Source organism: Papio anubis, chromosome 4 (assembly GCF_008728515.1).
Source record: "Papio anubis isolate 15944 chromosome 4, Panubis1.0, whole genome shotgun sequence".
Lineage (NCBI taxonomy): Eukaryota > Metazoa > Chordata > Mammalia > Primates > Cercopithecidae > Papio > Papio anubis.
The window spans coordinates 20123176-20136191 of NC_044979.1; the positions used below are offsets into that span (position 1 = coordinate 20123176).

Consider the following 13016-nt stretch of genomic DNA (forward strand, 5'->3'; position numbering starts at 1 on the left):
GTAAAATGCTATCAAATTATCATTGCATGCTATGCAGAAATCTTTCATTAAAAAAGAGTCAATGTAAACTTGTCATCTTATTTTAAGATACTGCCACAGTTATCCCAACCTTCAGCAACTACAATCCCAGTAGCCATCAACATCTCTATCAGCAAAAAGACTGACTCTTGAAGGCTCAGATGATTAACATTTTTAGCAATAAGGTATTCTTTAGGGTGCAGTGGCTCACGCCTGTAATCCCAGCACTTTGGGAGGCCGAGGCGGGCAGATCATGAGGTCAGGAAATCGAGACCATCCTGGCTAACACGGTGAAACCCCGTCTCTACTAAAAATACAAAAAATTAGCCAGTCGTAGTGGCAGGCGTCTGTAGTCCCAGCTACTCGGGAGGCTGAGGCAGGAGAATGGTGGCGTGAACCCGGGAGGCAGAGCTTGCAGTGAGCAGAGATGGCGCCACCGCACTCCAGCCTGGGTGACAGAGCGAGACTCCGTCTCCCAAAAAAAAAGGATTATTTAATTAAGGTATATACCTTGTTTTTTAAAAAACATAATACTATTGCACAGTTATATGCACTGGAAAACTTAAAAAAAAAACTGTATGGCTAGGCTTATTATGATATTTGCTTTATTGCAATAGTCTGGAACTGAACCTACGGTTTATAGTATACTTTGGAGTATAAATCTCTGTTGAATCTTTAATAAGATGAATGTAAAGCAGGAATTTTAAAGAATGTAGCTAAATGTCTTCTATATCTTTGTTACTCAAAGCACAGCCCACAGACCAAGTAGCATCAGCGTCAGTTGCAAGCTTGTTAGAAATTCACAAGCCCCACCCTAGACCTCCTGACCAGAATCCTCAAGTGATGTGGTAGTCACATGTTAAGTAGCAAGGTTCTAGACCAGTGTCAAATAGTTCACCAAATCACAGAGCTATTTTTCTGTGGCAAAAACATCCAACACCACAGATTGCCGTGTAGCACCAACAATAACACAGGCTCAGGTCATGTCTGAGATCATATTATAAACCCTGGCTATACCTCTTATTGTGTGATGTTAGACATGTTACATAATCACATGCCTTAGTTTCATCATGTGTACAATGGAGGTGAATAGGTATGTCTCATAAAAATAATGTAAAAGTTTATATATTACATGGAAATTCTTAGAATTAGTACCTGGCACACTATAGGTAATCAGAAAATGTTCACTATCGTCCTTATTTTTGGTATCAAGTTCAATTGCTATGAAGACAGTGAATACTTGGAAAGAACAAAGAAGGAATTCATGACAAATTAAAACTGAAATTACACCCAAATTATGCCAGGTAAAAATATTTAAACCAAAATATTTTGATAAATATTAGAAATAGGTAAAAAGCATTAACGCACAAGCAGAATAAATTTTAAGCATTACAATGGCTCCATTGTTTTACTGTGCATTTATACAGTATATTAAATAGCATACTTTATCTTACCAGTCGTTTGCTATAAAGTAATGCTGTGCTGCTGCCACTGGAAACTGCCCATTTAGAAAAATGCATGACATGCTCCAATTGTTTAGAAAGTCCAGCCACTTCCTGTTGTTGTTGCATAAGTTTCATGCGATGGTCCTTTGCAAGGTTCTCAAAACAAGAAAATAATTTCAAAATTAGTATCAGCACGTAATATAGACTTTAATGGTCATTTCCAGGTAAACAAATTAGAATAACTACAATCTCTAAGTACTCAATTTACTGAAACTAAAAATACTCTTAGTGTTTTCCCTATTAGTACAAAGGATCATTTTCACTATAGCAAAAAACTGCATCCCAAATGTGGCCCCTCAGCCCTCAAGACCCTGGATCAGGGGCCTTACGTATTCTGGGAGTTAACTCTGTTCGTGCATCTTACAATACATAAAAAAGGATAGATTAGCTATAATACAGTAAAAGCCTATGAAATTCAACATTCACAAATAAGACAGATGTACTATCCAGCAAACCTGTAAAGTAACTCAATCACGTAATTTACTCAATCATATGATTTCACCTTTTAGGGATTCTACTTCACAGTTGCAATTGCAAGTAGTTTGTGCAAAACAGAGTCATGCTGTGTTGTAGATGACACTTATCCTTTGTATGTGGTAATTTTTTTAAAAGGCATCACATTATTTCTGTCTATTGAGAATTAACATGGGAGCCAACAGATGCACGATTGTGCCAATGCACTTTAAGAAAAGCTACATAAAATAATATAGATTTCTCTAAGGGAAGTATGTATGTACTTTCCTTAGAGAAGGCAGATAATCAAAAGTAGAGCACACTGAACTTAGGTATTTTAAAGGTTCCTATCCAAAAACCTCATCCTAGATCTAGCAAGGAAAAAGGAGAACAGGACTTTCTACTGTCTCAGATAAATTAGAAAAGTTTAAAACTAAAATTGCTATACTACAACATGGACTTACATTCTCAATAAAAAGTGAACCCAGATCCTGGCCCTAGTCAGTTCCAGATTTGGAAAATACACTTGAGCTACACTGAGTTAAGGGGGAAATTGCAGTTGTCTGTCTGAGGGACTGGTAACGGCCAATGACTCTGCCATATGTAATTTAAGTTCAGAGAGACAGTAATTTGCCTAGTAGGCTATTTTTGACCTCTGTAAAAATTTATTAAGTGTTTCTTTGGAAACATTCTAGTAGGAATAGAAATTGTTTACTTTGAAGAGGTTGAGAATTAAGAATCAGAAGCCCTGGTTTTTTGGCCTTCTATCCTAAATATCTATTTCAGCCAATTTCTTATGAGTCTTACTAAATAAAAGGGGTTATGTTTATTTGCCTTTAAAAGGGACTCCAACCAGCCTGGGCAACATAGCGAGACCACATCTTTACAAAAAAAAAAAAATTAGCCAGGAGTGGCAGCACATGCCTTGTAGTCCCAGCTTCTCAGGACGCTCAGTCAGGAGGATTGCTTGTAGTCCCAGTTTCCCAGGAGTTTGAGGCTACAGTGAGCCAAGGCCATACCACTACACTCGAGCCTAGATGACAAACTGAGACCTTGTCTCTAAAAAGTAAAATAAGAAAATTCACTAGAGTGAGACTTCATCTCTACAAAAATAAAAAATTAGTCAGGTGTGGTTGCACAGCTACTCAGGAGGCTGAGGTGGGAAGATTGCTCGAGCTCGGGAGGTCAACGCTACAGTGAAAACACCACTGCATTCAAGCTTGGAGAACAAAGTAAAACACTGTCTCAAAAAAACAAGCCGGCGGGGGGAGGTGGGGTAGTTCATACCTGTAATGTCAGTACTTTGGAAGGCTGAGGCAGGCAGACTGCCTGAGCCCAGGAGTTTGAGACCAGCCTGAGCCAACGTGTCAAAACCCCCTCTCTCAAAAAAAAAAAAAAAAAATTAGCCAGGCATGGTGGCATACACTTGTAGTCCTAATTACTTGAGAGGCTGTGATGAGAGGATCACCTGAGCCCAGGAGGTGGAGGCTGTAGTGAGCCGTGATTCATGCTATTGCACTTCCATCTGGGCAACAGAGCGAGACCGTGTCTCAAAAAAAAATTATTTTTTAAGAATGAACCTGGTCATCAGTAGATATATACTGACCAGGTTCATTCTTACATATTTGCAAGTCTGGTCATTTTCTTTGTAAAGCTCTTCAAGTGATTCTGATGTACACAGTCAAGTTTGAAAACACATACATAGTAATGTATGCACTAGTAGTATCTGGGAAAGCAAATCAAAGTGATATTTGATTTTAAGCAGTTTTAGAAACTTAAATTTCTACTTAAATTTTTTTTTTTTTTTTTTAAGTCACAGACCTTGAACAAATAGTTACTATAAATGGGGTCTGATTCTTCCTGCCCAGAATACTTCCTCACTAAATAACTACATTTCCAAAAGAACAGAGAATTATTTTAGTCTTTGTTTCCTGTACAGCTGGTAATACACAGGAATGATCATGCTTTCCCAGAAGGGATAGAACTTTCTGACAGAAACCTTATAATTTGGCAAACTATGACATAAAGAAGATTATCTAAATTATTTCTAGAAGTCTTATTTTTTCCTCAAATCTTCAAACATTAGGATTCTTTTATTTTTTTCTCATTTGCTTCTTTACTGTATCAATATGCTTTCTATGTCAACATACTAAAGGAATACCTAAAAATCATGCAATTAATATTATAGATTAATGTATCATGTAGGTGTTACAACTTTCTATTATTTGAAGGAAAACCAAAAGTTTGGATCTTGACCTTCATGAGTTTTAAAAAGCTGAGGAAGATAGTAATGTTTTTCTTATCTGCAGTGAGAAACAACTAAGTGCCTTGGGCATATCTTCCCAAGTGCTGCTCTCGCAATTAGAATTACAAAATGTTGAGGGCAGGGCTAGCCGTACTCTTTCACCTACCTTCTCACAGGGTTGAATATATATACTTGAGAACTAAACTGAAGTGTATCTTTCTAGAAAATTTTGTTCCACTAAACCCCCTTATGATGCAAAGTTGTCACTTCAGTTAATCTCAAAAATAACTCATCTGTTTAACATTCAGAGATCCTCCTACAAGCAAGGCATTATAATTTGTGCTATAAAGAAAACAATCAGTCGTCAGACATTCACAGTGTATTATAAAGTTTTAAATTGTCAGCTACAATACAAAATCCAGCAAAGGAAAACTTGGGAGTGGGGAAAAAAAGTATTGAATCATAAATGAAACAATTATATTAAAAGCACTATGATTTCTACTTCACAGTACTTTAGGAAATACTATGTTGAATCAATATACTATCCCATGGGCAGTCACTTACCTCTAACTGATGCAGTAGAGCTTTTCCTTTTTTATTTATTTCTACCATCAATGTAAATATAGCAACTTTAATATCCTGTTCCACCTGCTTTTGATTTTGATTTACTTCAATAATTCTGAAAATTAAAAGGGGGAAAAACATAAGGCAGTTTTTTTGTATAATATTTAAAATTGATGTTTTAATGTCTACATTAGACCAAAATGTTTTCAGCCCTTAGAAGCTCTGCTATTTCTAAGTCCTTCACTTTAAATTGACTGTCTTGAAGATGAGACAGCAGAAATATAATTCTTCTGAAAGATATCACCACTTAATCTTAAAATTAAGTCTTGAATCTTAAAAATATATAGAGTTAGAAAAGAATGAGTACATTTTAAGAAAATACAGTTTGGAAAAATTATGATGACACCCAGGAAAATCAATGCTCTACCTAAAAGGATGGGGGGTGGGGGTGGACTAAAAAGGATTTATAAACCATGATTCTGAACAAGTTCTACTATATTAATTGCAACCAAAAGCTAGAAAAGTGTACATGTGATACTCTTTTCTTAGTAATCTTAACTGCTACAGTATTCACACACCTAAGTAGAAAAAGACAAAAATACTAGTTTGCTACTTAACCCATTCTTTGCAAAATTAGCAGCCAAATAACCATGTTTTATCAACTACATACCTCTCTTGAGGTGGGAAATTAAAGAAAAAAAGAAAAATAAAATTAAAAAGAGAAAAGCAAGTTTGAAAAACAAGCTTTCCTGTATTAGGCTGACTTATCCCAGAGGCAGAAATAGGCACAGCCCAGACCCAGGAAAGTCTTGATAATATTATCTAAGAAACTAGGGCTCAAAGGAATGTGCTCTGAAGAGTCTCCCAGCACTCCCTCAACATGGGGAGAAGAAAAAAACAAATTTTCTTTATTTTCCTTTCTCCTATGGTATGAGTAAACTTATGAGTTTATTGATTCCTGTTTTCTATAACTAGTAACTTTAAGTATTGTTTTATCTAAGCAGCTCAGCAAAGGTCATGAGACATGCCTGAGCGGGCCTGGATTGTAGCCATCCAGACACCATAGTGAAGGTTATGAGATAAGTCCGTGCAAGGCACTAGAGCAACCCTAGGTAACAGCCATCTAAGCCGCATAGCAAGAATCATATGTAAGTCTGAGTTATGAACCTGTCAAAGTATGATTAACTGCCTTTGTTCTGCTTCTGTACCTGAGCTTTCGTGCCACTATGCTTCATGCCACTGTAAGCTTGTTTCAAAGTAGCCCACCCTCTTTTAGAATTGTGTATAAAAGCCAAGTCCAGTCTTTGTTCTAGGCCCAGTCTTTGGCTGTTAATCCGCTGGGTCTGAGTACACTCAATAAAATCCTCCTGTTCTACCTACTGGTCTCTCCAGTCTCCTGATTCCCGCAACACTCTTACAGAAAGAAAAACATACGGTACCACACCAGAATGTTATAGAAAATAACAGAGCATCCGCCAAACTTTGTGAGATTAAATTAAAAGCTTAATTTCTTCTGCAAGCTTCTCCCATAGTTACCCTCCAAAACTTAAAACCAAACTGGCAGAAACTTTATTTCCTGCTGGAAATTCTTCAAGATAATTATTTGGCATCAACATTACTACAGGATCAAGGGAACCAGATAAGCCTGAGAAGCAACCAATCTCAAAAAACTCATTTAAGTATTCATGATGGTAGAATAGGATGAATAAGGGAAAAACAGTGGCATGGGGGCAAATGCATAAAAATGAATATCAGTTACTCTAATAAATGTACCCTTTTATAATCAGATACATTATAAAGATATATAAGCAATTTGCACTTAACAAAGATTCTTTAATTTTTGCCTCAATTCAGAAATCAAAATTGTTACACACAATGTTATAATTTTGTAGAAGAAATAAAGCACAAATCACTTTACAAAAATAAAAGAACAAATTTGAAGAACACTATCTTAAGACTTACTATAAAAAGCTACGATGATCAAGATCATGAAAGTGAAGTACTAGCAATGAGAAAAACACAATGGAACAGAATAATAATCCCACAGAGAAACAGTTTTTTCAACAAATGATAGTGGGAGAAATTGACATCCATACATTAAAAAAATGTAAACTTTGACCATAACTCAAACCATATGCTCAGTGAAACAGTAAGAAAAAAGTCAAAGGGATAAATTTCATTAAGGGCAGATCTTTAATTTAAAATTAATTATTTTACAATTGCTACCTTTTGCCACTAGATGGTAGAAATGCCTATAATTATCTCTCTTCATTCATTCGATAAATATTCATTACAAATTTTTAATACTCAGAATAAAAAAATTTTAAACCCACCAATTATTCTACTTGGCAAAATATACTATTCTGATTAGAATATGGTAAATAAAGGAAATAGTATTCATTAACTATAGTTGTGTCAAAGAGAAAGGTAAAAAACAGGGCTGGGTATGGTGGCTCACACCTGTAATCCCAGCACTTTGGGAGAATGAGGTGGCAGATCACCTGAGGTCAGTAGTTTGAGACCAGGCTGGCCAACATGGTGAAACCCCATCTCTACTAAAGATACAAAAATTAGCTGGGCACAGTGGTGGGCACCTGTAATCCCAGCTACCTGGGAGGCTGAGGCAGGAAGATTGCTTGAACCCAGGAGGCAGAGGTTGCAGTGAACTGAGATCGCACCACTGCGCTCCAGCTTGGGTGACAGAGTGAGACTCTGTCTCAAAAAACAGAAAAAAAAAAGGGGGGGGGGGTAAAAACAAATCAGAGCTGATAACGAGAAAAACTAAAAGACATACAACATAATGCATAATAATAAATAGATACAGTAATGATGCTGGGGTATCAAGAAATAGTAAAATTATGTTTAAAAATCTCTTTTAAGGAAATCGGGTAATACAGGGAATTCATTACCTTAAAAAATTTCCAAATGCTTCACCCCCAGTTGTGTTCCAAAATGATAATAACAGATTGATGACTGTCCTAAAGGCTGACACAACTGATACATGGGAAAACATTTAAATTCTCTGTGAGGTCTCTTTTACTCTGGCTCATTCTAATGAACATTTCTTGACTTATGTAGGCAGTGACATTTCTTTTGTGTGTAAAACAACAGAAGAGGTCATGGGATTTCATAGGTGTATAAATTAAATGTAAGTATGTGCCCTACATGGGATTTAAAAAGGGGTTAGACAACACCTTCAGCTGCCCCTGCTCCACGGAGGTTAGTGGTTCTCCCTGGTCACTGATGTCTAAGACTTTGGACAGTTGATGATTTTCTTACCAGGACAAAAGGCATAATAAGTAATTGTTTAAGTAAGCATTTTATCAGGCAAGAAGTAAAAAGTGTGTGGAACAGTTTAACAATCCCTGTATCCTAGTGTCTTAAAATTTCCACCTGTTTGCAGTTTTAAAAAATCACAGCATAGGCAGGCATCTCAAATTTCAGCAAACCTTAAAATAACAATTCAGGGTTCATTCAAGTGTTAAAATATTTTACAATACTGGCACAAAATGGTTGGTTTTGCATTTAAATCTTGGTATTTCTTTAAAATTGGAAAATAAGTGATAATAAGTTATCAATACCTATTAGATAAATGAGCTATCAAAATACTAAATGTAGTTTATTATCATATGAGTTTTGAAATTTTACAGCAGAAAAGAATGCTTTCCAACTAAGTTTCTGGGAAAGTCTTATCAACCATGTGTTATTGCTGTCATCTAACAACTTATTACTTAACTGTGAGTTAAGGAAAATGTTCTAAAAGTGAATATACTTCACAAATTATATAAAAATGATTATATAATACCATAAAATTACCTGTTTTGGATCTGATTTCCTGTGAATTTTATGTATTTTGTTTTTTCCATCAGTTTGGTGATTAGTGTATCTATGATCACTTTCTGATTCTGAAAAGCTTCTTCTATAAATTGATATCTGAAGAAATAAGCAAATTATTTCATATAAAAACATATAATGAGGAAAAGTCCAAGAATAAAAAGACTGATAAAAACATAAAATAGGATTATAAAGAATTTATATAACAATCTTTTAAAACATCAAATGTATCCCTAATAAAGCAAGTTTTCCCCACCTCTCAAATTATCCTTCAAGAAAGATTATGGACACGTAAATATTTTGAAAGTTTGAGAACCACGTGCATCCATCATTCAGTTTTATAAGCTTACAGAGTTCACTTCCACTTGGTGGACTTGGCAAAAAATAGTCAATGATATATAATCTGACTTATTAACTATATTGCAATTTCTACATTATGCAAGCCTGCTGAAAACAAACATTTCAAAAGACCACTTTTAAATAATAGGTAGTTATGTTCTAGGGGCCACAAAGAAAAATCGGGATAAATACAGAGAGAGAAGGGCAAAATTCTAGACGTTATGCCTTGTGATAAAACTTTAAGCAACAGTATAATAAGATATAGCACTTTAAAAAGTTTCCAATTTGAAAGTGAGGAAAGATCATTTACTTTGCCAGACTATGTTTGATAACTGAAGAGAAGTTCTAGAGAAGATAGAAAGGCAATGATATAGAAGATACATATCAAGAGTTTGATTTAAGTTTTCCTATAAAATGTACAAAATACAGTATTTCTAAATTAACATATTTTATATAATGTGATTTTAAATGTTTACATGTAATTAAATAGGGTTGCCAGTTAGAAAAAGGGGATACCCAGTTAATAATTACATTGGATTTCCTTTGTACATAATCATATCTGTGAATAATAACATTTCAAACACTTTCATAGGCAACTCAAGTTTTTTTTATCTTAGTAAACTTTTTCTTTACTACACTTATTTAATATAAGGTTACATTAAATGGTCAAAATGGTCACCCTTATGTTGTTCCTCATCTCAATGCAAAGACTTTCAATATTCCAATATTAAGTACGTTTTCTACTTTCCATAAATAATCTTTATCAGGCTTAGGAAATTCTTTTTTTATTTCTAGTTTGCTAAGATGTTAGGAATGTATATTTAATTTTTATGGAATGTTTCTACTGCTTCTATTAAGATAGGCATATACTTTTTCCTTTATTCTTTTAATATGACATGAAAGGTTTTAGCATCAATGATTTTGGCATGTTAAATGAATTCTGTATCCCCAAAATGAGGCCAAATTGGTTGCGATTACACTGTCCAAAAATGACAATACTATGAGATTTAAGGCAAGTTTTCCCCTCCTCTCAAATCATCTGTTTTCTACTTATTTTCCATTTCTTGGAATTTTCACATTCATTTCATGGGTGAAACTGGCCTGTAATTTTTCATTTCTATTCCTTGTCAGTTTTGGTGTAAAAGTTATGCTGGCTTCATATAACAAGTTGGAAAGAATTCATTTTTTTTGCCATTCTCCGGACAAGTCTGTATAAGAAAGGGGCTTTTTTGTTTGTTTTTTGAGACGGAGTCTCGCTCTGTAGCCCAGGCTGGAGTGCAGTGGCGCAATCTTGGCTCACTGCAAGCTCCGCCTCCCGGGTTCATTTGCCTGCCTCAGCCTCCCGAGTAGCTGGGACAACAGGCGCCCTGCCACCACGCCTGGCTAATTTTTTGTATTTTTAGTAGAGACGGGGTTTCACCATGTTAGCCAGGATGGTCTCGATCTCCTGACCTTGTGATCTGCCCGCCTTGGCCTCCCAAAGTGCTGGGATTACAGGTGTGAGCCACCGCGCCAGGCCAAAAGGGGCTATTTTTACCTTAACTATGTGGTACATTTATTGGTGTCATTTGCATGTGTAATTTTCTTTGTGGGAAGGTTTTAAATTATGAATGAACATTAAAGGACTATTCTTTCTATTGTATTTAGCATAAGTTTTGGTAAAAACTTCATTTTCTAAGAGTTTTCCAATATCATGTAAACATTTTCATTATAACATTTGAAATATGGAGTAACGCCACCTTCCTACTCCTGGTAGTGGTTATTTGGGCCTGCTCTCTCAATCACTCGTACAGAGAATTGTTGATTATTTAGTAGTCTTTTGAAAGACTGAATTTTTGGCTTTGACTATTTCTACATTTGTCTTTATTATGTTTCTTTTAAAACACACTTACTTTGGGTTTAATCTGCTACTTTTCCTAAACTGCAATAAATGTTTAGTGAATTGACTTTATCCTTAACATACAACATATGCATTTAATAATATAAAGTGTCCTCCAAATATGGCTTCAGTTATTAAAAAGAAAAACCTCAAGGCTTGATTGACTGATATTTTCACTACTATTCAAATCAAAATGTTTTCTAATATCTACTGGAATTCCTTGTTGATGATTTAAATGTATTAAACTGCTTATTTTATAATAATTTCAAAGTTAAATTTCCAAGTATATAGAGATCATATATCTCCTTATACAGATTAATCAATTTTTTAGTTTGCCTCCTCATAGCCCTTTAACCCTTTAATAAATTAAGTGTGCATTTCCTAAAAACAAGGATTTTCTTATGTATTCACAGCAAAGTTAAAAAAAAAAAAAAACTGACCTTGTTACAGTACTTTAACCTATAGACCATGCTTCTTACTTGTATCATTTGACTCAATAATGTCTTCTAAATACTTTTTTCCTTTAAGCCAGAATTCCAGGATCATGTATCAGCAGACTTTAGTTATCACAAGAATTTCATTTCCAAATATATAGTATCTTTCAATCTTTCCAAATTTAAGACTTTAGCATATGGTCAGTTAAAAATATTTTATTGTAAGAATGTATATTTTGGGGTACAGTGTTCCATAATGTCCATACGACGTTATGTTAATTGTGTTATTCAATCTTATTTATCTTTTTTTTTTGAGATGGAGTTTTGCTTTTGTGACCTAGGCCAGGGTGCAATGGTGCCATCTCTGCTCACTGCAACCTCCACCTCCCAGGTTCCAGCAATTATCCTGCCTAAGCCTCCCGAGTAGCTGGGATTACAGGTGTGAACCACCGTGCCCAGCCCTTATTTCTCTATCTTTACTGATTTTTTAGTCTTCTTGTTTTGTCAGTTACGTATGTGTGTATGTATTTATTTGTGCAAGCCACCATGCTTGGCCCTTATTTCTCTATCTTTACCGATTTTTTAGTCTGCTTATTGTGTTGTTTATTTACTTATTTATTTTTTAGAGATAGGTCTTGCTATGTTACCCAGGCTGAACTCAAACTCCTGGACTTCAGCCATCCTCCCACCTCAGTTTCCTGAGTAGCTAGGTAGCTAGCACTTACAGGTACCTGCCACACTACTCGGCTTCAATTATTGCGCAAAGTGGTAAGATTTTCCACTGTGACTATGGAGTTTTCTATTAGTTTGAAGTTCTGTCATTTTTTTGTAAGTTTATAACCTGTATAAATTTACAACTCATATCTTTTAGATGAAGAGTCTTTCATCCTTACAAAGTGTCCCTCTTTATCTCAAATAATGGATTTTGTCTACTATGCCATTTTGCCTCTGGTTAGTATTTATATGGTGTGTCTTTTCCCATTAAGTCTTTTATATATTGAGTTTTTAGATATTTCTCATAAAAAGAAAATAGCACATTTTTCTATTTTCCTTCTTATCCAGTCCGAAACCTGTCTTATAATTTGGAACATTTTGTCTGTTCACATTTAGTATAATTATAGTATATTTGTAGATCTACCAACTTACCAGGGCCTCATTATATTCCATCTGTTCTTTATTTCTTTTTCTCACTTTTTTGGCCTTTGTTTATACTGATTATTCCACATCCCCACAACTCTCCACACCTTGCTAATTATATGTACTTATTATTCTTTTAGTGACTACTCTAGACATTACAAAAACAGATATTTACATATCATCTAATATTTGCACTTTTTACCCTCTTCCTAGACTATGCACGGACCTTAGAACATAAATTCCATACCCTTTTAGCACATTTACTGCTATGTGATATACATATACACATACCACACCAAAAAGATAGTTTCCTAAGTCAACATTCATTTAGATTTACTCATACCTATTATTTTAATTGCTCCATATTCCTTTCTGTATCTTCTATTATTTTTCTTCTGCTAAGAGGTACTTTAAGTGAGAGTTTATCAGGGATATGCTCTCCCAGTGTATTTTGCCTGAAACATTTTTCATCCACCTTCATATTTAAAGAATATGCTTACTGGGTACAGAATTTTAGATTTGAAAGTTACTTTATTTTTGCACTTTAAAAATATTACTTTCTTAATTATCCTGCTAGAGGTTTGTGCAACTTCTTAAATATAGGCTAA

The 13016-nt window shown here is 34.8% G+C and overlaps 1 protein-coding gene across 2 annotated transcripts in view; it reads right to left on the reverse strand.

Annotated features, from left to right (window-relative positions):
* Positions 1–13016, reverse strand: part of TRIM24 (tripartite motif containing 24) — a 123390-nt gene that overhangs the window by 48128 nt on the left and 62246 nt on the right. For both annotated transcript variants that reach the window (XM_003896656.3, XM_003896655.4), the window contains exons 5-7: positions 8602–8718; positions 4786–4900; positions 1473–1619 (exon numbers count right to left, since the gene is read on the reverse strand). In XM_003896656.3, the coding sequence (XP_003896705.1) occupies positions 1473–1619; positions 4786–4900; positions 8602–8718 (379 nt within the window). The remainder of the gene's footprint in view (positions 1–1472; positions 1620–4785; positions 4901–8601; positions 8719–13016) is intronic.